Source organism: Mesoplodon mirus (assembly GCF_964341445.2).
Source record: "Mesoplodon mirus genome assembly, chromosome: 8".
Classification (NCBI taxonomy): Eukaryota; Metazoa; Chordata; class Mammalia; order Artiodactyla; family Ziphiidae; genus Mesoplodon; species Mesoplodon mirus.
In genome coordinates, this window is record NC_138984.1 from 19,850,626 (window position 1) to 19,864,377 (window position 13,752).

At 40.3% G+C, this 13,752-nt stretch overlaps 1 protein-coding gene across 2 annotated transcripts in view; it reads right to left on the reverse strand.

Annotated features, from left to right (window-relative positions):
- The window catches only part of ARPC2 (actin related protein 2/3 complex subunit 2), a 29,510-nt gene that overhangs the window by 10,158 nt on the left and 5,600 nt on the right, over positions 1-13,752 (reverse strand). For both annotated transcript variants that reach the window (XM_082629769.1, XM_082629770.1), the window contains exons 3-7: positions 10,814-10,848; positions 9,059-9,171; positions 5,391-5,436; positions 1,802-1,988; positions 1,062-1,155 (exon numbers count right to left, since the gene is read on the reverse strand). In XM_082629769.1, coding sequence (XP_082485895.1) covers positions 1,062-1,155; positions 1,802-1,988; positions 5,391-5,436; positions 9,059-9,171; positions 10,814-10,848 — 475 coding nt within the window. The remainder of the gene's footprint in view (positions 1-1,061; positions 1,156-1,801; positions 1,989-5,390; positions 5,437-9,058; positions 9,172-10,813; positions 10,849-13,752) is intronic.

A 13,752-nucleotide genomic window follows, 5' to 3' on the forward strand; every position in this document is an offset into this window, starting at 1 on the left:
GAGAAGCCACCACAATGAGAAGCCCATGCACGGCAACAAAGAGTAGTCCCCGCTCGCCGCAACTAGAGAAAGACCGCGTGCAGCAACAAAGACCCAACACAGCCAAAAATAAATAAAATAAATAAATTTATAAAAACAAAAAACCCCAAAAAGCCACTACAGATGGATCAAACTGAGAATACCCCTTTTGAAGACTTCCCTAGCCACTTCGAACAGCTACACATAAAGTATTCTCACTATATTAAGCACAACTGTCTTTCAACTCAACCTGGCAAAAGAGATTCTGTCCCAGAATTCTTAAACCTCTTCACCCTGCTAAGGAACAGAATGAACGTACAAGTGCTCTGAAATTTAACCACTGTACTAGATTTTGAATGCTGAGCCATCTCAGAAGAAAGCAGCCAGGATACCACTTCACCAATGAGCTCTCACATCCTAAAGCCAGCAACTGGTTAGCAGACAGCATGACAAAGCCACAACAGGTGTGTTGTGTCAGACCTGAGTCCAACCGCACCAGAAATCCAATTACAAAATGTCCTGTTAAACCCCATTACTCTTCTAGTAGATGAGCTTCTTCTGAGGGAGGCACTCCCTCCATGGGGACCTCGGTCAAACTGAGGCCCCTTCTCTTCACTGTCAGTTCGACAACTCTAACCTATTAATGCATTACCTACTACTTAAGAATTTTCTCTAGATTCCATTCTGAAAAGACTTTATTTGGGACTAAGCCAAGCCAGTAGACCTTGCTAGAAACTTGAGGAAACTTAAGAGGGCAGGAAATGTGACCAAGCTTTAAATTAAAGACCCCACGGCAGGATGGATGCTTAATATTCAGTCATTTTGTTAGTATGTTTAATACTCAATTCACCCTCTAGTCCAGTCCTGCAAAAGGGCTAAACCCACTAAGAAAAAAAATTCAGTGAGTTTGATGGGGGCTGTTTAATTAAATCTTCAACAAGTTCCAACATCAAATGAGCTGCCAGTTATATGCTCATGGTGTGCTTTGATGACAAGGTGTAAGTCACCAGGCCATGGTTCCCCCCAAGATGTCTGCTCCATACCTGCATGAACACCTTTCCAATGACCACATCGTCGTCATCCTTAAACACTGTGCTGAAGACTACTGTGACTCTGTCCTTTTTAGACTCAACATACCTGAGGGGAACAAAACCCATGAGAGTGAGTACAGAACCAGAACAGGGTTTTGTCAAGAACTTGCTCTACAAGTGAAGTAGGAGGGTAAAGTCACGAACCTGTTCATTCATAAAACAAGGTGTGCCAGTGAGACTAAGTATTTATGGCCAACGAAGTCAGTATAATAAATGCATGCCCTATGTGAGGCAAGAAATGAAAATCACCCAAAGTGGATGTTATTAACTTGCCTATATGCTACGACATGGAATCTAGAGTTAGTGATTCTCAGAGTTCCACTTTAAAGAATGTATTTCTTTATACACTATGAGACTCATAGCATGTAGATGATCCAAGAGTTGCAACAACACGGAACCTACAGTCACCCTCTGCCTCCCGATTACCCAGCTATACTGCTGAAGGGGACTCAAAATGATGGTGCCTTCAAGGAAAGCACTGGATTCTCTTTTCATCTTTTGCCAACTTTCAGTATCTGGAGACAAGGAGAAGTGGGCTTTCCCCCCCAACACTTACATCCTGGGTTAAAAAATTTTATGAGAAAGACACTCGGGGGATTCACACAATAGTTTAAGGTGTGACTTAGCCGAATGACTTTCAGTAAGCATGCGTGACAGCCACACCAGGCTTCAGGACCAAATTCTATACTCACATGGTCTCATCATCCCTATAATGGATAACTGCCCTGTTCTCTCCTTCCTTGCCCTCTTCTTGGAATTGGAAATATTTCTCAAAGACAGAGGCAAAACAGTTTCGTTTCAACATGCCAGCCTGATGCACGATGGAATCCTTGGATGCAGGCAGATTTTCAAGGTCATATAGCAAAGAGACATTGTATCCTGGAGGGGAAAAAAAAACACCCAACAATTATATTAAAAAAAACTTTACAGGTTCTAATGACATTTTATTTTGTCTCAATGTCTATACTTTTAACCCAGGTAGAAAGCTGTCCATTCCCATCTACTTCAAAGGGCAAATGAGATGAAATAAAAAATCTTAATTCTTGAAGAATTACTGTAAATATATATATATAGCTAATTAACAGATACTATGCAAAAATTTGAATCAATATCAAAGATGACTGATTACAAATAAGGAATGGGAGGAAGTCATAATCCTGGAAATTTCATTAGAAATTTCATGTTCCAGACATAGCTGTGAAGGGGGCTGAAGATGCTATCAAGCTATAATACGAGTTACATATTTTTCTCTGAGGTTTAACGTGCCAAGTGCCAACACGGCCAGCAGTTGGGTTGCTTTTTGATAATAAAATATACCCGCTTACATGCCATCACAAACCCTGAGGATGGAGGTAGGGAAAAAAACCTAAAAAGGAAAAAAAAAAAGGGTACATATACCTCCCCAGGAGATCTGTGTACCCTGTAAAATTTTCAAGGTGTTTTAAAATATTTGACTTCATTTGATCTCCATAAGAATTCTTTGGGGACTTCCCTGGTGGCGCAGTGGTTAAGAATCCGCCTGCCAATGCAGGGGACACGGGTTCGAGTCCTGGTCCGGGAAGATCTCACATGCCGCAGAGCAACTAAGCCTGTGCGCCACAACTACTGAGCCTGCGCTCTACAGCCCGCAAGCCACAACTACTGAGCCTGCGTGTCGCAACTACTGAAGCCCGTGCACCTAGAGCCCGTGCTCCACAAGAGAAGCCACCGCAATGAGAAGCCCGCGTGCAGCAACGAAGACCCAACGCAGCCAAAAATAAAATAAATAAAAAAAAAAAAAAAAAAAAAAAAAAAAAAAGAATTCTTCGAAATAGGTAGGCCAGAATATGGTTATTCTCATTTTAGAGGGAAAAAGAGGTTCAAAGAAGCAAAGTGCCAGGCCAAATGCAGCATGATATAAAGGTGGAGGCAACTCTTTTTTGAGCTGAACAAAAACTGGGTCCAAATCCTGGCCTTGGACAAATTGCCTAACTTCTACAATTCCTGCATCTGTTAAAAAAAAAGGGTGGTGAGTTGGGGGAGGCTGCTGGGAGAATTAAAAGAACACACAGTATTTAAAGTGCCTGGAACACAGCAGGTCATCAATAAACGGGGCAGAACAGGGACTGAAATCCGAGTGTACTGACCACTACACTATTCTGCCTCCTTTATAGCGTGTCCAGTACAAATTCCAACAAGGCTGGGATGCTTTATTTTATAATCCAGCGATATAATACCTGCCCAAAAGCCTACAGATGATTCTGCAAGAGTATCTGTACATCACCGAGGATCATTTCATATTCTAGACAACTGATAGAAATAATTTTGCCAGAACTGTATAGATTTCACATTTCCAAGTATCTTAGACCTTTATACTTCGTTACTATTTAACTTTTTCCCGAAAGCATTCCTGGGGTCTGTGTTTTTTGTTGGCTCTATCCTCACTGAGAGCACTGGCTGGCTATCTAAATCTCTGTTCTAGATAGTGCTTAGCACAATTTTGGCACTCCAATATTAAATAATACCAATCACCATTCCATTTTGGATACCTGAAAACCAGATAAACAAATAGACCACAAGATTAGATTAAAAAAGAAAATATTTAAATTTGAGGTTTGCTAGTTTTAAGAAGCCAAATAAAACAAACTAAATAAAACTATAACTGAAGCCAGACTTAAGTACAGCTTCTGACATGATGGACAGAACATACTGAAAATGAAGAAAGTAAAAATGTAGTATGCCCTGCTGAGTTTTCCAAACTTGCCTAGATAAATCCATAGAAAAAGAGGAAGAAACATGCTACCTTCACATGTTTTTATACTTTGCACTTGTCTGAACACAAGGTCTGCAATTTGGTAGCGTGTGCTTTAGCACAGGAAGTGGAAGAAAAGGCCCAGAGACAGAAGCATAAGCTCTCCGAGTTATACTCTGCTTATTCTGATAGATTTTAGGATCTGAGCGGTGACAAGCATGTCCGAGAGTTCCTTTATGCTTTTTCTGCTATAGTTCTTTTTTTTTCGTTCTTTCTGAAATTCCTTGATTCCTCTTAAAGCCTGCAGTGTTATTTATCTTTTGGCTTTTATTTCTGAGATACGTTTGTACCATCAATTTGGGGATTAACACATTTCAGTATTCTTTAGGAGTGCAAAGCTCACATCCGTAAATACGCCTAGTAGCAAGTTACATTCCAAAGGCGCTTTTTCTTTATTAGATATTTTGTTTCCAAAGCAGCATATAAGGGTCACAGGAAGGTATTCTAATGGGAATAGTGAGGTGGTGTCATGTTGTTGTTTTTTTGTGTGTGTGCGGTACGTGGGCCTCTCTCTCACTGTTGTGGCCTCTCCCGTTGCAGAGCACAGGCTCCGGACACGCAGGCTCAGCGGCCATGGCTCACGGGCCTAGCCACTCTGTGGCATGTGGGATCTTCCCGGACCGGGGCACGAACCCATGTCCCCTGCATCGGCAGGCGGACTCTCAACCACTGCGCCACCAGGGACGCCCTGTTGTTGTTTTTAAAGTAACTTGTTAAAAGAGACAGACACACCTTCCTTTTTAGAAGGATTTGTTAGTCAAGGTACCACAGTCACAGGATTTGAGTAACAAATATTATGTTCAAACAGTCTTACAACTTGGTCCTGACTATGGGGCCCCGGCTAGACACCTCAGGATTTGAAACTACCACTTAATTATAGGGATAAAAATACTGTTTATTTTTTTCTACTTTAAACTTCCTTTAAAGCAGTGTAACACAGCTGTTCTAATCAAGGATGGCCATGGTGCTTTCCAATACCTCTGGCCATGAAGGAGGCAGAGATCACTCATCAGAAGAACAGATGAAAGGGGCTGAAATTTTTGTTACTTGAAAATGGAGAATAGTTGTGAATATTGCTTTTCCTTCTCCAAATGTACAGTGTACAGACAAAGGTGTTACTAGGGGCTGGGAGGGAGACTCAATGTTTGCTTAGTTTTCTCAAAAGGCATTTTAATCATCATGGGCAAAGAAAGGTGGCCCTCTGGCTGAAACATTAAGGGAGAGCCATTAGGCCTTATCCGGTAAATGTTAAAAATGGCATACATCAATTCTTTGTGTGACTGTAACAATAACGTGTACCATTATTGGACAATGCAAAGCCCCTTAAAACTATTTTTACGACAAGAGTTGAAGTGGGAACTGAACTCATGCAAAAATATTTGTAAGATGAATTAACATTTAAACGAAATCCTTTGGCTAAAAAAAGCATAGCACAAAAAAGGACAGGTCTCTTTCTATGTCATCCCACAGCTGCTCACATTACTACATACCTGATTCTGGATTTACCAAAAAACTCCCGTACACTCTCTTTAGTAACTAGAAAACACAAAAACAAATAGGTTAATTCAAAGTCCATGATAATTTCATTATTTTCAAAGCACTGTGCTGGCTGAGCTTTTCCTAAGCCAGCGTTCTTCCTAACTTTCAAATGACGAATTAGAAACTGGATGCAGAGGGGGAAGCAGATTTATCTGAGTTACCAAGCAAATCACTCACAGAACTGCAATGAACTCCAAAAGGTTGGTCTAGGATCTGTGTTTCAATCAAGGTTCACCCTTTACTCTTTTAGGACTCAGTCACACCCGTTACATGATGAGATACAACCAGAACTGTCGGGAAGTGATTCCAGTTAGCTTGCTTGTCTTGTATGCTTTAAAATTATTTAGCTCACCATCATCTTTTTTTAAAAGACAAAAAGCAATGGATAACTGAATCTTAGCCAGTTATTTATGCTGATGGGTCCACAGAAGCTTGTACTCTCTAAATGTCTTTTTCTCAAAACCAATCCTTACAGCTGGCTACTTTCCAGCTTTTTGGAGTAAATGATAAAACAAGAGCCCCTTTTACACCTTCTTATTTTTTCTCTGCCAGTATGACTGCTCTCCCTGGTAGAAACTGCTCCTAGGCTGACATGGTTTAAGAAACAAACTTTTTATTCGGGAAGGAACAGTTCTGACTTAAATGTTATATGGGACACATTAAGCAGTAGAAAGGCAGTTATTTGGAGAGAAAAAAAATAAATATTAAAGTCACTAGAATTTAATAACCTCTCAGTATTTAGTAGTCTTTATATGTTTAAGAGGCAAAACACAGACAGGGCTTATTACTAAGTCTCATTAGAACCTTACACTTAGGGAGGAAAGATGTCATCACTATTGTATAGGAAGGTAGAACTGAGGCCAATATATTAGCCCTCAGTGGTATAACAGGCTGTGAGGTTTTGTCTCTAGGCATCCAATTTCTAACCTTATGCCACCACAAACACACTAATGATCCTCTTGCATTTTCTGGGATATCAAAAAAAGAGGCACTGAATCTAAGACAAGTTACCAAGTTAAAAATGAACAAGAATACAAACTTGTTTTAATTGTAAGAGTGGCAGGTGTGTTTTAAAGGATCCCACTAGCCAGCGAAAAGCACTGCAAAATAGGCAGCACTAGAGTGGAGGCCCATGTGAGCAGGGCCTCTGTCTCGTGCACTCCTGTGGTCTCACTGCCCAGCTCCCGCAACCGGGGACTCATAATAGATCTGAGCAAATGCCGATGCTTTTCTTCTCATCTCATTTTCAATGTACTCTCTAGGTTATTTAAAACAAACACAACAAACAAACCAGGAGCAAACCATTCATTTCCTGTCCCATTTAAAAAAATTATCACAAGGTAGGTTCTTTCCCCCTATTCTTAAATATTCTTTAGTATTCCACATATCAAGCGTTATCCTATAGCTGGGAGAAATTCTCAACGTGCAAAACTTGGATAATAGGGTGGACCTCACCACATGAATCAGTGACCACACTTTTTGTATAAAGGTAAAAGATAAGTAATGTCCCATGTAGTTCCTATTTGGTGACCATACAGCCACTGTAAGGTATTCTCTTTTACAGAAGAGGAACTCAAGGGAGAGGTTCAAGGTCATAAAGTCTGTTGACCTTCAGGTGTCCCATATACCACTTCTCCTTAACTGTCTGGGGGAAAAAAAAGTAACACACATACCCCATTAACAATTTTAACTAGCTACAACTCTGTACTGTGTGTACTTGGAGGAAGGGAATATCAGATGGGGGAGAAACCACAGCACCTCAGATTTAGTTTAATTCCAAGTTACCAAGTTAATACTCTGAGATCTAAGAGGTTTTTAGAGCCAAAATTACACCACATTCAACTCCTCTTGGCAAAACCAGCCAGCGCGTCCCTGCTGACTTCACTTGCACTTTTAACCATGACTCACTTTTCAATTTGTGCCCCCTCTTCCAACCGGCACCCAGAAGATCAGACCTTCCCACCCCAGCAGCTGAGGCTTTCTGCTCTGAAAAAGGGCCTGTGACAAAGTAACAAGCTTCCTGTGGTTATCCCAGGCTGGTCACTGTTTAACCAACCCAGGGAGCCATTTACTGTGCACTCTGCCCCAACACTGCGAATGTTATGTACCCCACCCACTTGAGCGGGTGGGGCTGTTTCTCTGACCCCTGTGGTACCTACGAGAATAGCAATGTGTTCTGGAGTTCTATAAGGAAAGCACAGACGGGAAAGGAGATTTAAGAAATCTAGCTTAACACTTTCTCTCCCTCCCAAGGATTGTTCGTGTTGCACCTAGATCTTTAAAGAGAGGGGACTATCTAGGGAGAATCATCACACAGTTTTTTAGTTGTTTGTTCAAATGTTCAACAGTTCTTTCCAGGTAGTTGTCTTCTACATCATCTAATGCACGGCCAGCTTAATGCCGTTTGTTTCCCCTTGCTCTTTATCTGGTAAAGAGTCAGCCAGTATCACTTACATAATTAATAATCTTTCAAATGCTTTAAAAGACTAGGTCTTTCTCCTGAAGCTCTTCCTTTTCAGGTAAAATAACCCTGAATACAAATTCTCTAAACCATCTTTCTTCCCTTGCATTTATGAGGCAAATCAGAAAAGGTTTTAGCTCTACCCTTGAACTTACAGGGCAAACCAATCACATATGAAGAAGTAAGGGAAGTGACTGTGTATGGCTCTTGGTATTCTTCATGGTTAACATCAATTTTAGTTTTTATTATTAAGATTTTGATTATACTCTTTTGCAAACAGCCTTTTTCATTACATAAGTTTTAAATAAGTCAAAAGCTACTACTCTTAATCAGAAAGAAAATGTATCTGATTTCATTCACCAGACTGTATCTTCATTCACCAGATTAAGGAGAACCTGCTTTGTTAAAACTAAAAGATATTTGAAAACTGATTCAGGAACTGAGTCATACTTCCTGCTTTGAGACCCAACCACAACGTGCACACACTGGTGTAATAGCATTTTCTTTCTTCCATAAATGGCTCTCCCCAGCGCAAACACAGTTCAACAGGAACCAAACCCATTGAAAGAAGCCAGGGAGTAAAGCATGGCCACCAAGAGTTTCATAACGCATGGACACCCTTTCTTATTTCCCCTAAGGTAGTCATAAAGAAGAGCAGATACTTAAAGAGGCCAGCTCTAAAGAGCATTAAATTAAAAAATTGAAAGGGCAGATTTGTGCCTAAATTTCCAAAATAAGAAATTAAGATGGTAAACTTGAAACAGGTCAGAGGTTATATACCTGCTTCACAATGTAACAGAAATAGAACAGAACCCATCTCAGTCTTGTGACAGTTATTTTTGTATTGGTCAAGGAAAAGTATTCTTTGCTCCATTTTTTGAGAACTGAAGCTGTTTTTGTTTTCATTGGTTAGAGAATATCTTTATTTCTTCAGAGTAAAAAGCAGGCAAGCAAAGAATCAAAACTCTTTCTGGGAAACATCCTTCTTTATGACTATGGGAAACAGAGTCAAGAGCCCCTGGTTAGGTGAGCAAGCCATCCAGAGTGGCCCGTGCCAGTAGGGATGACTCAGTGCCGTGGATCTTCTAGGAGTGGCAAGCTACCAAGATAAGGTGAGGAGGAAACAAGAGTCCCAAGGAAAAGTGATGTGGAACTTACCTCATCAGCACCATGTGCCTGAAGTTCCTTGTAGAATTTCAAAGAAATACTGACCATTACTTTTGTTTTGTCTCCATTAGGATTTGAAATATGATAGAGGACTCCATCAAAATCTGCAAGGAAAAGCAAATAAGGTTGCTTAACTTGGGAATAGGGAATAATATCTCAAAGTACCTGCCTACATGTTGCAGGCCACATGGAAGTCTCCCTTACAAGTAGGCATATAAGTAAAACTGCATTTATTTTAAATCCATGTGGAAAGTCAGCAGAAACACTGAGATAGAATTATAGAATACCTATCTCTTTGCTCTTTTCTAAAATTACAAAGCTATTTTTACTTTAATCACAGCTTGGTGCTGAAAGAATTTGAAAAAAAAATCTTTATTGTGATGTATTTTAAACGTATAAAACATAACGTATAACAAACCCCTATTCTCCTCATGGCTTCAACAATTATCAACATATGGCCAATCTTGTTTCACTTAGACACACCCCTTCCCAATGATTTATTCTGAAGCAAATCGCACACGTCACTTCATCCATAAATATTTCAGAATACACCTCTAAAAGGTAAAGAAGACAGTTGAAAAAAAAAAAACCCCAATTCCACTGTCATGCCTAAATTAAAAAAAAAACAATTTATTAATATCAAATATCCAGTCAAGCACTGAAATATTGTCTCAAGAATTAAAAAAAAATATTGTTGTCTTACTTATGTAAAATGTTCAAAGAATAGAATGAATAATATTAAGCCATTCTTGATTAGGCCTGATAGCTTAGCTGACTTTTTTTTTTTTTGTCTTTTAATCTATTACCTTTTTTAAAATTTGGACCAAGCTGTTAGTCTCCAAAAACTGAGTGACAGTGGTGATGTTAATGAGGTTGTTTCAATATAGAATCCCTGCGCACAGATAATCATCATAGCACCAAGCTGAAGGAATCAAAAGGAGCCACATTTAAATAAGTCTAATTTGAATGTCAGAATGTGCTGTGTTGGGACGTTGTGGCCAACTCTGCCACGCATGTTCTGTTGATTCTGTCAATAAAGACGACTTCAGCTTCAAAAAAAAATTTTTTTTTGTCTTATTTGAATTAGGATCCAAACAAGCCCACACACTGCATTTGGTTATCCCTTAAGTTTCTGTACGCCACAGGCCTCCCCTCTCTTGTAGTTCTTGAAACCAGGTGCTGAATGTAATTACTTTAGGGAGACCTGGCATTGCTAGTTAGTATGAGGGGAAGGGGTTGGTGCCTGGCCTCCAAGTCACAGCACTTCAGAGCTGCAAAAAGTGTTCCAAGATCATCTAGCCAAGTACCCTCATTTCTACAGAGCATGACTATCCAACTCCTCAAAGTTCACGCAGCAAGCGAGTAGTATCAATACCTAATTCTTTCTAGGAAAAGAAAGCAGTAACATCTCTCTCTGACTTGTGGAACAGGTCTCTTAGCACTTTTGTGATTCCCCACTCCTCTAGTGCTAGGCGAACTAAGATGATGGTTAAAGATAATAACATAATATTTCCAAATTTAAAAGACCTTAGTTTGTACCACAAAATTAAACCCAAACTTCTAAGATATCAGTAGGCAACTTTATATGGCTCACTAAATCCATGGAATAATCACCTAAAATAAAGACCACACACACACACACACAGAGACAAGATAGTAGCCCTAAAAAGCTTATTTTAGGAAGAATTTTATTTTCTATTTTTTATATTGTGCCTTCTTCTTAGTAGGTGAGATAAAGGCACTTACCTGCAAATGTTACTTCTACAGCTTCTGGTTTGTTTCTGCAAAACAAAACAAGTCCTTTAGTTAAGATAACTATATTGCTGGGGCTTCCCTGGTGGTCCAGTGGTTAAGACGCCGCTCTTCCAATGCAGGGGGCACGAGTTCGATCCCTGGTCAGGGAACTAAGATTCTGCGTGCCGCATGGTGCAGCCAAAAAACAATATAACTATATTGCTGCTTGCCTCAAGGGGACTTGCAAAAGGCTCCTGAGCTTTATTTAAGATCGGACCATCCTGTAAAAATCTTATACTTACCATTGATCCAGGTACACAATTCATTTTCTCATGCATCTAAACCTCTGGAGTTATTTAGGGTGGAGGACTGAAAAAAGGAAGCAGGACAGATAAAGCTTTTGTTTTGCAGCTGGAATCTCTGCTGTGGTTGTGCTCACCTTCAATTCTCAACTCCTTAAGACCATGATAGACACGTTTGTATACGTGACCCACAAAATGCCCTCTTTTGGTCAATCCCTCCCCCACGGGACATACTCAGTGGAGGTAGCACACACACTCAGCAGGAAAACTGCTAAACAGAGCATAGAATGGTTTAAATTTACTTAAAGTGAAAGGATGATTTCAGGCCATAAACGATACAGTTCTATTCCATTTCAAAGACAATCTGTTAGTCTTCCTACACATCTTTCCCTCTCCCTTACATGACCGAAGTACTCACCACTCTCCTTAGTGAAGCCCTCTTTGATTCCACCCTAGATTTTTTGGTTTTGTTTTTAAATTCCAGTGTGTACTTCCATAAAGTGTAGCACAAAATGACACTGCGAAATCACTGAGAACAGTTAAGACACCTGTTTTCCAACTTTAGCCTTTTCTTCAGGACCATGTTTTCAGACAAATTAACACTACACGCCTTCATTTTCTTGCCTACTCATCTATGAAATGGGAGAACACAAATGATCCTACCTACCTCTCACAACTGCTAAAGATAAAACAAGAGAACAGACACAGAAGAACTTATCCTGGAAGGCAAAGACGATTCCCAGATGAGCCTGGAATATGGACTTCTACTTGATAAATGCTGTTGAGTTATTACCTAGAAAGCATGACATATATCCTAGCTATAAACAATAACAGTCAATTAACCTCCAGTGAAAAGCTACTTTACATGCTTTCCTCACTTCTCCTCATTCGTAGGAAACGAATAAAGACTCTACAGTTTTATCAGCTAACACCCTAAAACTCAAATGATGCCACTTTGTTTTATGGGCCAGCAGACAAGATATGCACATTTTCAGATTTATTCTTGCCTAGCTTGCTCAAGACCTCACGATCAAGTGCGTATCTCTTTTACTATCTCCGCTCCCTCACCTGTAAAAGGAACAAAGACTGAGTTACCCTCCAGAGTTGCTGGGAAATAATGGAATAGATAACGTGGTTTATGACTGTTAAAAAGCTGCAGCAGAGCTAAACAATGCCTTTCAAGGAAACTGGCCTCTCCTAAGCATATGCTAGCCCTGTTGTAAAATCAGCCTATACAAATCACATACAAAGTTCCACTCTGCTTCTTCAGAGCCATCCATATGTGACTTTGAAAAAGTATTTTGGGTGTCTGAGAATCGAAGCATCAAGTGGGTTTACGGACAAGCAGAGAGTTCGGAATATGATGAAAAGAACTGTATAAAAATTTAAGTTGTTTCTGATCTTTCATTTGAAACTGTAGCCTGGAGACTAAGGCAATGAATGGCCAACCACCATTTTTCACTTCTAGAAAACAGGAGCCAAGGAAGAAGTAGACACGTTAATCTACGGCTGGCTTGAGTGAAATATTAAGAGGCTGCACAACGGGAGGAAGCACTGAAGCACATTTTCCAGAGGAAGGCTGGCTGTGCCAAAGAGGCAGGGTGGAGGCTTATAAAAGGCCACATTGTATCACTTAGTAGGCGGCTGGTTTTTTTGTTTTTTTTAACCTTTAGGCTTTAATTCAGCCAAGGAAGGACTGAGTTCCTCACTTTCTCACTTCATCAACAGACCGAGAAAAATCAAGTATAGATAAAAAACCTTAGGGTTCCAACATTTTGACTCTGAAATTCTGCATTTCGCTAGGCCGTAAAGTTCCCTGAGCACAGCTCCCCACTGGGAGAAGTCTCTAACATCTATACTATGTGGTTTGCTGCCTGACTTGGGAATATTTGTCAAATCATCGCCATTAATATTTTAGCTTACTATTTATGGCTGCATAAAAGTTGTAGAGGAGAGAGGCAGGCTGCTGAGGAGAGCACTGGGCCAAAGGAGTCCTCCTGAGGCGTCAGCTGGGAGTCAGAGGTCTGAGAACTCTATGCCCCAACGTGGAGACTGCACAGAGCGGGAAATACACCACGACAGGGCCATGACTCAATTCCAAGACCAGGTGTTTCTTATTTACTTTTGTGGTTTAAAATCATGGAGCTAGAGGGGAATAAGATTGGTCTGGGAGAAAGTGTACCATTTAATAGGCCAAAAGGGTAAATCGTTAAGATACCTTCTGTTCCACTGTCTGCAAAAGTTTCAGATGCTGGGGGTGAGTTTAATCACAGAAAAAGCATGTCTTTCAGAGTTGACTCTTCACCTCAAGTTCTGTCCCTTACTGGCTATGAAACCATGGGCAATGTTACTCAAATGTCTGCGAGCCTAAAATTCCTTTTCTAGAAAACGGAGATTAAAAGCATCTACCACACAAGGTTGTTGTGAAGACTAACCGAGATGCTACGTGGACAGCAAAGTTTCCCAATCAGGGTCTTGTGACTAAGTTAGAGATATGCTGAGATAATGATCCCCACAGCCCTTAGGGCAGCTCAGAGGCAGGATCTCTGGGCTAGACCATTTACCCAGATGTACCACAGGTATGGTCATGTTCTGTGTGTGACATACCAGGAATCACCAGGGAAGGGTGCCTGTACAATGCTTAATACA